We start from the raw sequence: 14900 nt of genomic DNA, 5'->3' as shown, positions 1-14900 counted from the left end.
GTGTACAGCTCCTGCACCTCCTCCTCCCCCTCCTCTTCAGCCTCCATCTCCGAAATGAGCACATCAGTCATAAGCTGGAAGCACTGCAGCACTCCCAAAGCCAAGCGGCAACGGGCTGTGCTGAAGCTAATTTGCTTAGGTGACAAACCGCACAATGCTGAAGAGTTGTTGACAGCTCTGAAAGAGCAGGCAGATGTGTGGCTGACACCGCTGAATCTCCAGCCAGGCATGGTTGTGTTTGACAATGGCAAGAACCTGGTGGCAGCTCTGAGGCAAGGAGAACTGACACACGCACCATGCCTGGCCTATGGGCTTAACCTCGTTGTTCAACGTTTTCTAAAAAGCTACACGGAGCTGCTAAATCTGCTGGTGAAAGTACACCGCCTGAGGGCCCATTTTAGAAAGTCAGGTACAGCTTCAACCTCCCTTGCCGTGCTTCAGTAGCGAATGCAGATTCCAGCTCACCGACTGGTGTGTGATGTCCCCAAGCATTGGAACTCTACACTGCATATGTTGGAAAGGATTTGTGAGCAGAAGTAGGCAGTTGTTGAATACTAGAATCAACAATGCCGTCGTTTTTCAGGTTTGACTCTACACATAAGACCTCAGGAGTGGACATGGATGTCAGACATATGTAACATCCTCCAAAACTTTGAGGAGTCCACCAAGATGGTGAGCGGCGATGACGCCATAACTAGCGTCACCACCCGCTCATCTGCATTCTGAAAAGCTCTCTGCTCACATTGAAAGAGGATGCATTGCAGGCGGAGCTCAAGGACATGGAGCAAGGGACCATACAGGGTGATTACACACAGCCCAGCCTCATGTCATCCCAATGTGGATTAGTTGACAATGAGGAAGAGGAGGAGTAGGAAGAGCAGGAGCTACTTTCATGTGCTGTAGGCGGTACTACAACCAAAACTGTCATACCATCTGTTCAGGGTGGATGGCCTGAGGACAGGGAGGAAGAGGAGGAGGACACCTTGGTGAGTTGTCCTGTTAGTGAGGACACAGAAGGCTTGCCTGTTACCAGTCTGGCACCTATGACTGACTTTATGTTGCGCTGCCTTTCCCGTGACCCTCATATTGTAAAAATATTGGGTAACAGTCATTGCTGGGTAGTGACACTTTTAGACCTACGCTACAAGGAGAACTTTCAATCTCTTGTTCAAGAGGCAGACAGGTGTACCAAAATGGTGCAGTACCAGAAGGCCATTGTTGCAGAATTATTAAAAAAAATTCCCATCTCAAAACAATGGCGGCAGAGATAACAGTTCATTGGCGAACCAAGGAGGACAGGTAAGAGAGACACAACTCCAATCCAGCAGAGGCAGGGGAACACTGGCAAAGTTCTGGGACAGTTTTCTCAGACCCTCCCATTGCCCTGCCCTGAGGCACGGAGTAATCTCACAAGGAATACAATGTTCTCTAAGATGCTGAAGGAGTACCTTGCTGACCGTACCAACGTCCTCCGTGATTCCTCAGTGCCTTTTAATTATTGGGTATCCAAGCTGGACATGTGGCATGAACTGGCTCTCTACGCCTTGGAGGTCCTGGCCTGCCCGGCCACTAGCTTTTTGACAGAGCGGGTTTTAAGTCCGCTCATGGAATTATCTCAGATAAGCACATTCGCCTTTTAACGGAAAATGCAGACAGGGGATGGATTGGGCCAGACTTCTCGACACCACCAAATGATGACAGCGAAACATAACCTCCAATGTACTGTCTTTTTGGGAGGTGTATATTCCCATGCACCTCTTCACACCCAAACATGGGTATACGCTTCCTGATTTTGGCTATTTGGTGTCCTCCTCCTCATCATCACCGTCCACCACCACTCGAACACCAAGGTGAACGTATAAAGTTACATAATGAATGTTCAATACATTTTTGCATATAATATTGGGTACATTTTTAGCTACAATAAAGATTTTTCTTGTTCATCTTGCTTGTACATAATTTCATGTGCGTTTTGTGTAAAATCCATACATGATTGTTAAAAATAAAAGTGTTTTTTTTTTATCAGGGCATAAGAAAATATAAGAATCAGTTAGTGGATTTGTAACATTTTCATAAACCCAAATGTGGCATATGTGTGTTATTACTATATAATTTTACGAATTCTTTTATTCTATTATCTTATTACTTATAATATTGTACTTATTGTTTTTACTGCTTTATTATTATACTTTTTTTATTAGGTTACTTATGATATTTTAGTTGCTGTTTTTACTACATTGTTTATTAAAGTTGACTTGCTGTTTTTACTGTTTTATTATTATACATATTTTTGTTATTTTATTAATTTACTTGTTTTTACTATATTTATTATTTTACTTGTTTTATTATATTACTTAATATAATATTTACTCTTTCTTTTTAATATATTATTTGTTGTATTACTTTGCTTATTGTTATTACTAAATGATTTATTTTTGTACTTTATTAAATTATATTTATTATATATGATTAGATTACATTTTTTATTATTTGATATTATATATTCTATTTTATTAATTGTTGTCTTAAGTCTTTACTATATTATTTTGCATACTAAATTATTTACCGATATATATTTAGCAATTATATATATATATATTTGTTATGTATGATTTCATTTTAACACTAAATTGTACCTTGATCGTCACATTTCGTATCTTCTCCACTCCATTTTCCATTTGCCTGACAGGTGCGGTTTTCAGGTCCGAACATTTTGAATCCTCCCCAGCACTCGAAGGTCAGGACGTGCCCCACAAAGTATACCGCTTTCGGAGGATGGAACTCTCCATTTTCGAACATTTCTGGTCTGGGGCACTTCACAACTGTGGAGGTAAAGGAACCAAGCATCACGTAGAAATAATCTACAGAAGTGGAACCAGTTGATCCTTTATTTGACCCAAGATGAAGCACAGTAAAGCTGCAGTAGAAGACAACTTTATTTGAAGCTTCCCAGGATCCCCAGTCCAATAATGCTAAGCGGTACAGTCATATTCTTATGGGTAGCACGGTGGCTCTGTGGATAGCACTGCAGCGCTGGAGTCCTGGGTTCGAATCCCACCAAGGACAACATCTGCAAGGAGTTTGTATGACAGGGAAATTTAGATTGTGAGCCCCATCGGGGACAGTGATGATAATGTGTGCAAACTGTAAAGCGCTGCGGAATATGTTAGCGCTATATAAAGATTATTATATTCTATGCAAAATGTGTATCAGGTCACCAGCTACCATGTGCCATTTATAATACTGGTGTCATCTTCAGTGGCAGAGGAGCCTTTGGGTCTTCTGAGTAACCAAGGTCCAGATGTGACTGCTACCTCTGCTCCCCCTATAACTCTGTCCTTGGTTATTGCCTATAAATGTCACTGTAATGTCTCAGTAAAGAGATGTGTAGTTAGTTACCTCTACATTGTGCCTTCACTTTCTCATCCGTCCACCGACCAGTATAGAGGCAATCCCGTGAGAAGGATGGGTGTGGGTACATTCCTTGAGGGCAACTGTACTCCACCGTACTGCCAACATTTCCTCCATTAGTCACAGTGTAAGTCCCACCAGCAATGGTTATTTTATTAAGATCACATTCAGGTGTAGGGGCTGCAATGCACACTAAAAAGAAAAGGAAAACAGTGATTGTACAAATGGCCTTCCAGGAGAAGCAAAACAATTAGCCTGGGCAGAGATTTGTATTATTATAGGGCAGGCACTGTTATCTCAATATGCATGATAACACACGCCCCAATTTCATCCTGTATTATATTCAGTGGAGTACCTAACATCCGTTGGGCCCAAGTGCAGAATTAGGACCTGGGCCCCCACATGCGTGTTGGTCAGATCGATGGGCCCTTGTAGCGTTCTAAATCCTATACAGACATACATGTAACTCCATCTTAATATTATGTCACCATCCCCATCCTGTACTATTAGGGGGACATCATCCTGAGCCTCTTGCAGTAATAATGTCCAACTACCTGTGCTCCTACCAATAAAAATGTCCCCATTCTGGGGCCTTTCAGTAATAATGTTCAACATCTTGGGTCCTTCCTGGTATAATGTCCCCATCCTGGGCACCTTCCTGTAATAATATCCCCTATTCTGAGCCCCTTCTAGTAAAAAATGTCCCCCATCCTGGTGTAATATACCCATTCAGTAATATATGTCCCCCATCCTGGGCCCCTTCTTGATATAATGTCCCTGATCCTTGGTCCCATCCAGTAATGATATCCCCCATCCTGGTGTAATGTCCCCATCTTGGTCCCTTCCAATAATATATGTCTCCCATCCTGGTATAATGTCCCTTTTCCCCATCCAGTAATAATGTCGCCATTCCCCATCCAGTTATAATGTCCCCACTTTCCATTCTTTAATAATGTCGCCTTTCAGTTGTTATGACTGCCAAAGCACATTCATGTGGCTAACATACAAGCCAGGAATACAAATACCTGAACCTGACAAGTCCCTGTTCACACTAGGAAAAACCCTTCTCTGACACTAGTCTGTCCCTGCCTGACATCAGAGGTTGGCACCCCAAGAGCTGCAAACAACACAAACTACAGCTGTGTGAATGAATCAAAGTCTATCACCATTTAAACAATATTAAAAGAACAGAAACCATCATATGCATTTGTACAATAAAGGGGGACCTAACAGTCTAGTGAGCCAACAGTGGTTTGTCAGCTAGACCCTCCAAACATAGAGTATAATACAAAAAACGAGTCAAGATGGTCCATTGAGAAAAAATGAGTATAAATTTATTAAATCATAATCATACACAAAACCTGTAATAAATGTTACACATAAAAAGACAAGATGAGTAGTAACAAGAGACTCAAGTATAAAGCATGGGGTCAACACGTACGTATAAGGTCAAGAGGAAAAATTGTCACCTGGGAGCACTAGTGCTTGAAACACATATTATATTTTTGCCTGGATGTAGTAGGTTTCTGTCCGGATGACAGGTATAGAGGTCATACTCCTGTCAAACGTGGTGCAGCAAGAGTGCAGGAGAGCTATGTAGAGCCAGGGAAGCCCCAGCCGGTGACGTCCCTGGATATCATCGAAGAAAGATGGCGGACTGTGATAACTAATGTGTGACTTCACAGAGGCTACAGAGTGGCACTGGGACCAAAAGATTGACCAACGCATTTAGAAGGATTGCTTCCTTCTTCATCAGGGTTAGGAGTATACCTCTATACCTGTCATCTGGACGCAACCCTACTACATCCAGGCAAAAACCAAGTTGTAAACGGCTTCTAACCCGGCAAAGCAGTCGCTACTTTACTAAACCTAGGCAGCAACTACAACATAACCTGCCTCTAACCCGGCAAGTGCACACAACTTTTCTACACCTAAGCAGCAACTAGCAACTTACCAGCATCGGGTAAATGACTAACCGATTGGGCCTGTTAATTTATTTTTTTTTCACTTTGCAGTATACTTTTGGGCACTTTTTATTTCAGCCAACTTTCCCCAGTGGTAAGGTCACTTTCACCTAAAAGGATCTAAAGGGGCTTATATCCCGGTATGACACACCTAAGTGAGAACTAACACTCCTAAACGCTGTCCAGTCCAGGACTCCACATTACACAAGGACCAGATTAAGTGGTTTATCTGTTCGTAAGAGGATCCTATCTCTGTGCAATTCATTATCTCAAAAAAGTGGATTTTATTGCATTTTTTCACTCTATCACTATATTTTTTGTTCTCTGCCATACCCTCAAGCGTGGTTTCAGCTATTTCAATCACCTAGTGTCTGTAATCATAATTCACTGCTCCTGCACAGTGCAAAAATGTAAACATTAGATCCAGAAGCAGGCCCGGACTGCTAATTTGCCCAGTGGGCCACGGTGTAACACCTCTTGGGGGGCCGCCAGCCCGTTTTTCAGTTGGCGGCCCTTTTAGTTTTTCAGGCAGAAGTTGAGGTGCGTGAGTTTGCGCACCCGCTAAAGTCTGTCATAACTGGCCGATCAGGGAATTGGCTCCATTACCTATTCCAGAAAAACCACAGACACATTTTTTCATGGATTTCTTCACTGATTTGCATGTGTCTGGAGGAAAATCTACTATTTGGGAGATAGATAACCGATTCAGTAGACAGGCTCATTTTGTCCCATTATTTTGGGTTGCCGAATGATGAAACACTTTCCAGGTTCTTTATCAATCATGTCGTGAAGTTGCTTAGAATCTGTCAGAATGTGGTAGGAGGCCGGGCTTGGGGGTGGACCACTGCTTACCAGATGAGGCACAGACGAGACGGAGACGGAATCCAGTTGTAACAGTTCCAGGTTTATTTCGTCGTCCCCTGACGACCACCAAACACGCACCGCAGCTTCTTCACACTGTCTCCAGGCCCGGGTACCTGTACCTCCGTTGAAGTCACAGTAACGCACCTCGCGGATCTTTCACTGGGGGCTGTCCTAGACCAATCTACCCCCAGCGCTTCACCTGTCCGAGGTCGTGGTCCAGTCGGTACCCCCGGGGCCTCACTTGTCCTGCGGTACGTCACCTCGCCTGTCCTGCGGTCCGTCGGGTCAGGGCCACCCCCTGACTGTCTCTTCTCTGTCCGCTCCCTGGCCGAGCTCTCTCTTCTCTGTCTTCCTCTGAGCTTCTCCTGGGACTAGACTCCTCTCGAGCCCCGCCTTCTTCTATTTATCCCCTCTCTCACAAGGGAATTTCCCACCCGGGCTCCTATCTCCCTGCCCCCCATGACTAAGTGTATCTGAGCCATAAGCTGTTGTTCAGTCCTACACTACTCTCCCCTGCCATCTTGTGGTCACTTTCCAATACTACACCCTTCTATCCTGCCTTTCCTAGTTGTCGCCCTTCTATCCTGTCAATCTCTGTCTCCCCTGTACAAACTGTCCCCTCCTACTGCCAGTCACATCCATCCGTCAAGTCACCTTCCCCACAAGAACATTATATCTGATAGAGGGGTGCAATTTGTCCCCAGTTCTGGAGAGCATTTTGTAAAAAATTGGGGATTGACTTGTCATTTTCCTCTGCTTATCATCCTGAAACGAACGGTCAGACTGAGAGGACAAATCAATCATTGGAACAAATTTTAAGGTGTTTTGTTGCACCTCAGTGGGAGGACTGGTTCTCATTTTTACCTCCTGCTCATGTTTGCCTTTAACAGCCGAGTTAACCAGTCTAATGGAACCTCGCCTTTTTTTGCAAATATGGTTGTTATTCCCATTTAGGTGAATTCTCTTGGAAGAGTTCTGGATGTCCTGAGTAGAGGTTGCCATACAGAAATTAGGGGATGTCTGGAGGGAGATTCCGAAGAATATTGGGGTGGCTCAGCTTTGCCAAAAACGGAAGGCTCATAAGAAACGTTCAGCAGGTCCCATCTTCAAAGTAGGTGATATAAGGATTGGTTATCTTCCAAAAATACTAACTAAAAGTAGCATCAACGAAGATGGGTCCTAAATTCAAGAGCATGAGATTGTGGAGGATGCTATTCCAGTGACATTTAGATTAAAGGGGTTGTCAGGTCCAAACTGATAACCTGGACCTGTTGAAGTGTCTGTGTACGCGAAACGGCTGCCGTCCGTCTTTTTCCCCGCATGCCTCATGCAAATCTGCCCGTCCTTTATTGTGTGACCTTTAATGTGAATAAAGAAACACTGCACTGCAAATCTGGGTGAGTGCCGCATCTTTTTCCCTTCTTGTTTTAAATTCAGCATGTTTTTTCTGATGCTGAACACCATTAGCCTCAGCAGTGTTTTCTACACACTGTGTGCCTGTGATTGATCCTCGACTTGTTGCTGGTGGATTAGAGCCTTGGTGCCGTTCATTTGGGCTTCCTTTGAATTGAATTCCAAATATGTGTATATTTGACTTTTTTATTGTTGTATTTTGAATGGGGCGAACCCATTGGTGACCTGCGATCACCTGACGGGGATCACCAATGAGTGGATTTCCAGCACAATTGCAGGAAGTGCATGTTAAATGACACTGTCAGCGTTTGAGAGCGACATTTAATGGGTTAATAGCTGCGGGTTGAATGCGATTCCACTCACGGTTGTTCCAGGCACATGTCAGCTGGGAAAGATGTGGGCTCACCGCCAGAGCCCACATCAAAGTGAGGGTGTCCAACATCGGCATACTATTATGCCTGATGTCAGAAATTGGTTAAATAATCACTCACCTATGGATCTGTTGCTGGATACCTTTCCCTCTTAAGTATGAGTTATACATACTCCAAGCCAGAAGCCGACTAGTGGGTGCGGTCTCGCTCCATATACTTTTATGGAGCGAGACTGCACTGCAACTAGTGATGTGGCAGACTAAAGGGTGTGGCCTTGTTCCATACAAGTGTATGGAGGGAGGCCACTTAAACTATATGGGCTCTGGCTGGGAGTGTGTATAACTCATACATACCGATCCAGTCCCGGCTCAGAAACTGGCGAATCCAGTGCACAGTGCACACAGACTGACTATAGACTTATCGATTTGGACTGAACAACCCCTTAAAGACTTACTTTGACTCTTAACATCCCAAATGTGTTCCACAGGTCCTTGTTGAAACCATTTGTCCCATTGATATTGTCTGCCTCGTCTCCGCCTCCTCTTGTTTCTGTTGATGGAGGTTTGGAGTATGAGGTGTAGAGGATAGTGGATTCTCAGAGGGTCCAAAATGCTCTCCTATGTCTCTTTCAATGGAGGGGATATAGACCCTGAGAGAGATCCTTTGGTTCCAACTTGTCATGTGCTGATCATCTGGTCGGAGTCTTCTGGTCAACTGTCACAATTCCACCTATCTGTGCATCTGGAAGCATTGAGTAACAGTTCAGTCATCCAATCTAGGACAGGAGCATACTTAGCTGTCTGTATGGTTAAGCACAACTCAGTCGTCAAATCAGAGACTGAGGCGTGTTGAGCTGTCAGTGTGTTGATTGACAGTTCAGCCGTCTAATCAGGGCCAGAGAGTGACAGAGCTTCCTTCATGTGCCTGTGCCCATTTGTCTGCTATTCGAGTGATTACAGTACCTTGTGAAAGTATTCGGCCCCCTGGAACTTTTCAACCTTTTCCCACATATCATGCTTCAAACATAAAGATACCAAATGTAAATTTTTGGTGAAGAATCAACAACAAGTGGAACACAATTGTGATGTTGAATGAAATGTATTGGTTATTTTAAATTTTTGTGGAAATTCAAAAACTGGAGAAGGAAATGTCATTCTCCAGCAGGACTTGGCACCTGTCCACACTGCCAAAAGTACCAATACCTGGTTTACAAACAACAGTATCACTGTGCTTGATTGGCCAGCAAACTCCCCTGAACTTAACCCCATAGTGAATCTATGGGGTATTGTCAAGAGGAAGATGAGAGACACCAGACCCAACAATGTAGACGAGCTGAAGGCTGCTATCAAAGCAACCTGGGCTTCCATAACACCTCAGCAGTGCCACAGGCTGATCGCCTCCATGCCACTCCATATTGATGCAGTAATTGATGCAAAAGGAGCCCCAACCAAGTATTGAGTGCATTTACTGGACATACAGTTCAGTAGGCCAACATTTCAGATTTTAAAATCATTTTTTCAAGCTGGTGTTATAGAGTATTCTAATTTACTGAGATAATGACTTTGGGCTTTCATTGGCTTTAAGCCATAATCATCAACATTACAGAAATAAACACGTGAAATAGATCACTCTGTAATAACTCTACTTTTTGTATTGAAGAACAGAAATAAATTTGTGAGAAGCACTTGTAATACCACCTAACTAATACCACACATACAGTAATAGCACTGAATAATGTCCACATCATGATGTATATTTCCCAAACAACAGAGCACATCAACACCAAAATGTGTTCCAATCAAGTGGCGAAATTATACCACTATACACCGCGGTATACAATGTATGCACAATACCTTAAATATAATACTGCAACATACTGTACAAATAATATTATCATATAGTGTCCACATAACACAGTAATATACTGTATTTCATACACAATGTTACCCAAAATAGTGTCCAAACATTGCCGCCATACAATGTCTAAACTGTGAAGATGTCAGTGGTAAAATCCCAAATTTATAAATTAATTGTAAAATAATTTTGCATTTTTTGCAAATTTGTAATCTAATCTGGCCACGAGAAATAAGACATCTTCTTTAGGTTATATGTACAGGTCCTGGTCATATGGCGGGGTTTGTTAGTGTTTTAATTATTTCATAGTATATAAACTCTCTTTCTATATGGTAGAACCTTGTAAAATGGATAAAATTCTGCAAATCTTAAGATTCCTTATGCCCGGGTGCATTTCCCACGTGTCGTCAAATGATCCAGTTTGCAGATATCCAGTTTCAGGATAAATATATTTTTCTGCAAGCAGATCTGCAGGGAGGGTTCCTTTATTATATAAGCCTCATTTTTTTAATAGTATCCAAACTTAAATAATGACGACCTTCAATGGACAAGACATGAAATGTGACCTCGGAAACAATCTGAGTCTTCATTTTATAGACCGTCTGCTCCAGCTCTATTGTATCACTCGCTACCATAAAACCTGCTCCATCTGTAAATCCCAATAAACGTCTTGAGATCGCTCAGTTACTTACGTGCTATTTGGCTGAGGAGCAATAGAGGTAACATCTTGTGCCTGTCGTCTTTCTGCGTCCCTCTCCTCCTGGCATCTGAGCCTCGCTGTGGGTTTGGTGCTGTGTATATATACTAGGGGTCGAGGACAAGTGAATTCCTGTAAATGATAAAATAAACAGTTCGGTTTCACAACAGGTGTTTGCAGAGAGGAGGAGCCGAGTGATATTACCCAATTCACCAGAGACATGAAAATAGGGAAATTCCTCCTTATATATTGTGTAAAAATTAGAGGCTTGCAGGACATAACTGTGGGGCAATTGGGCAAAGCTGAGACAAGGTACAGAGGAGCAAGAAGTGTGTAATGTAACGTAGGGAAGTGCAATTTGTGATGAAATAGTCCTAAAATTGTCAAGGCAATTATTATTTGTTCTTCTTTATGTTGCTTGTTTATGTTTATGACACTTCGACGTCTCTTATCTCTCACTTTATTCATTAAATCTGCATTATTTTCTTTTCCTCACACATTATTAATCTTCTTGCTGTCATACTCACTATCCACTCACTTTCTTCAGTGTCTTATGGCTGTTTTTCCTTATTTCTTTTGCTAAGTTGCCTGCTATTGTAGGGAGATGGACCGGGCTTGGGCAGCTTCTTGTGTGTCTGGACTGGAACGATCGAGGCTGTCACCATTGTTGCGGGGGGGGGATTACTTTCTCACCGCAGCAGACCTTTGCCCCTGACTGCAGGGGGTGGGAAGACAGAGAACACGCAAGGAGAAGGTTGATTCCGTCTCCACGCCAATCAGCAGGCCTACACCACTGCTTATCAGCTTCTATGCGCACAGCCTGTATCCAGACAGAGTCGAGGTCCTGACAGACTTCCACACCTGAGAGCTCTGATTGGACGGCACTCCTCGCAGTGCCTGACAGTTATTATCAAACGGACCATACACAACACGCTGACTACGAGGTCCCCTCTTCGGCTTCCTCTCTGGAACTCTGTGGCCCACGTGTTTTTTCATCTTCTACACCCCGTGCAATCTCGTGTACCAGGACCGGAACCCCGCATCAGGAAAAATCAGGAACCACCGTTTCGTTCAAGAGACATTGCTTCGATGTCATCCGGGATCGTTTCCGAGACTTCCCTGTCACCTGCGTCGACACCATGGAATCGTATAACTCTGACCGGCCGGGAGCTACAGACTGATAAGTGTGATCCATTCCTTTACCGATCGTTGTTAGCGTTAGATCTACACTGTTCATCTTTCCTTTATTTGTATTATTATGCTTTTGTGTTCTCCCTGTCCTGACTGCCGATTAATCTCTGCATAAAATACCCGTTAACTCTTTTTCTGCCTCCTGCTCGTCACTGCATCCCTGCTGGACTGCGATTGGAAGTCTACTTTGGAAGTTGATTGGAAATCAGGAGTAGCAAAGAGATAATTAATAACCAGCTTTAAATGGTGGTAAGTGGAAGATGACATTAACGCCTGACAGACATACTAGCTGAGAATTACGGGATTAGGATGTTTCGCCTCCAGCAGTTTGCCCCCAGCAGTTCACCCCGGCCCCGGGTACATTTGGCCCCCGCACATTTGGCCCCCAGCATTTGGCCCCCAGGATGTTTCACTACGCACACTTCACCCCCACACATATCACCCCCAGCAGTTCGCCCCCGGCCCCCAGCAGTTCACCCCCCCGATGTTTCGCCCCCAGCAGTTCGCCCCCGGATGTTTCGCCCCCAGCAGTTCGCCCCTCGCAGTTCGCCCCCAGATGATTGTACCCTGTTTTGCCCCCAGAATTTTGTGTTTGGATGTTTTGCTAGGTTTCACACCCAGCAGTTCGCCCTTGGATGTTTCGCTCCCAGCAGTTCGCTCCCGGATTTCTCGCCCCCAGCAGTTCGCCCCCAGATGTTTCACCCCCAGCAGTTCACCCCAGAAGTTTGCCCCCGGATGTTTGTACCCTGTTTTGCCCCCAGAATTTTGTTTTTGGATGTTTCGCCAGTTTGTCCTCGTGGTTCATCAATCCACATGTCACAAAAGTACTGTACAGAGTGCTGCACTTTTGTGACATGTTAAATCAACTGTTTCCAGCTGTTAACCTCACAACTGATTACATTATAGTGTCAGAGTATTTTGCCCGCAATTTTAACAAGACATTTTCCATAACGTTTCTAAAACGTTTTTGTGTTACAAAAACATAACATGAAAAAAATAAACGGATTAAAAAAATGTAGTGTGATTGAGGCCTGATTTAGGTGGGGAATGTAAACCACTCAAAAATCAAAACATTTTGTGAACTTTTACCTGACCCAGCATTGACCTGCTTTTTTGCACGTTTTGTTGCAGATGTAACAATTTTCATGTCAGGTGTCCTTCAAGTTACATTAGACTAGCTTTTATTCCATCTTTACATCAGAATATGGCAGTGTCTAAAATCTCTACATAGTGGTGTACTAGCACAAAAAATCAGTCAGCTTCCACAGCAATTCACTTTCTACAAGTATGAATTCAGTCCTATCCAAACGTGGGAAGAAGAAGTTGGTCTACGAGAATCACATTTACGTATTTTCCAAATGAACGGCTGACGATGTCCATTCCATCTGGGTGTGTGAAAAACGGTTGACTTGAAAGGGACGTGTTTGGACCAATGAAGCATCTGGTGAAGTGGTGAAAATAACCAATCCCCACAACCACGCAGCACAAGCAGCAAGACCTGAAGAAATCCGACTTGTCAATGAGGTGGTCACCAGGGCAAGGACAACACAGGAGTCACCACAACAGATTCTCACAGAAGTCATTTCAGGAGCCCATTCTAATGTTGTAGCACTTCTCCCAAGGAAAGCATCACTGAAGAGAACAATACGATTATCAAGGCAACTTGGCAATATTCAGAGGTTGCCCCAAACCCTTGATCAACTTGTTATTCCCCAGGAGTTCTTCTTTCCCCTTTGCTGAGGTACCGGCAGATGTGGAGGGTCCTCTACAGTCCTCTTCCATGCACTTCCACATTGTGTGAATATGTCATCGTTCCCGAGGGAATCCCTTTCAGGATTCCTAGCTGGGAATTCCCTTGGTCAAGAAGACTCTCCACACAGGTTGGGACCTCAGGAAAGGGGAGAGAAGTGATTTTTATTTTCTGATGAGAAAACTCCGAACATTGCCTGTTTGGGGTGAGTGTGGTTGAACCCGAGCAGGCAATGTTCGATACGAACCCTGAACTTTTCAGATTGGGTTTGGTCATCACTACATACAGTATGATATGTAATGGATGACAAAAAGAAGCCATTAAGTGTAACACTACTAGTACATGACAGTAAAATGATGGTCACTTTGTCTTAGATAAGGGGTGTCAAACTCATATTCACCAAGGGCCACACAAATTTAATGGTTGTCCCCAAAGGGCCGTTTGTTACTGAAAGACCGGATGCACACAACTGAGTCCCGTCCAGAACATGCATTTCTCTGCACAGAGCAGTGCATGCCCCTGTATAAGGCATGTCACGGTGGATCAGCTCTTTACCAGGCACTGTCACATCTTCCCTGGATCTCACTGAAATCATGGAGAGCTATGGCTGCAGCTTCCAGTCACTTGTCCTTGTCGTTGGTGCTAAAAGCTGCTGATAAACAGCTGGTTCAATGCAGAAAACAACTGGACCCTATTCTTGGCCTAATCTGAGGAATGGGCATCAATAGAAAAAGTGATCCTGAAGTGAGAATACCACTTTTATCTGCTGGTCCATTCCTTGTTATACTGGCAGAGTGTTCTGTGAGGGCTAATCCCAAAACCCCCCTTCTGAAAACCTGATAAAGAGGTTCTGTAGAAGCTTGTTAACCACCACTTTAGTTCAGCAAAGCCAATATCTCAGTTCTGCAGAGATGGTTCGTGGGATTAACTCTGTAGTCAGTTAACAGCCCCCCCTGCTTCCATACATAGCCTGCATTAAAGGGGTATTCTCATGCCGCCGAACATCAAAATAAGGCAGCATAGAATCATAGAATCGTAGAGTTGGAAGGGACCTCCTGGGCCATCTGGTCCAACCCCCTGCTCAAAGCAGGATTCGCTAAATCATCCCAGTTAGATGTCTGTCCAGCCTCTGTTTGAAGACTTCCATTGAAGGAGAACTCACCACTTCTCGTGGCAGCCTGTTCCACTCATTGATCACTCTAACTGTCAAAAAGTTTTTTCTAATATCTAATCTGTGTCTCCTCCCATTCAGCTTCATCCCATTGCTTCTAGTCTTTCCTTGTGCAAATGAGAATAAAGTTGATCCTTCTACAATGTGACAGCCCTTTAGATATTTGTAGACAGCTATTAAGTCTCCTCTCAGTCTTCTCTTTTGCAAACTAAAC

General features: G+C 43.8%; 1 protein-coding gene across 1 annotated transcript in view; it reads right to left on the bottom strand.

Moving 5' to 3' along the window:
* The window catches only part of LOC141051776 (complement factor B-like), a 55507-nt gene extending 44784 nt beyond the window's left edge, over positions 1–10723 (bottom strand). The window contains exons 1-3 of the mRNA XM_073548800.1: positions 10570–10723; positions 3400–3603; positions 2637–2822 (exon numbers count right to left, since the gene is read on the bottom strand). Coding sequence (XP_073404901.1) covers positions 2637–2822; positions 3400–3603; positions 10570–10603 — 424 coding nt within the window. The 5' untranslated portion in view covers positions 10604–10723. The remainder of the gene's footprint in view (positions 1–2636; positions 2823–3399; positions 3604–10569) is intronic.
* Positions 10724–14900: the final 4177 nt, after the last annotated feature.

The sequence above is a fragment of the Dendrobates tinctorius genome, unplaced genomic scaffold, assembly GCF_039654945.1.
Source record: "Dendrobates tinctorius isolate UK_male_01 unplaced genomic scaffold, ASM3965494v1 ptg000158l, whole genome shotgun sequence".
Taxonomy (NCBI): Eukaryota; Metazoa; Chordata; class Amphibia; order Anura; family Dendrobatidae; genus Dendrobates; species Dendrobates tinctorius.
This window is presented reverse-complemented; position numbering and strand designations above follow the sequence as displayed.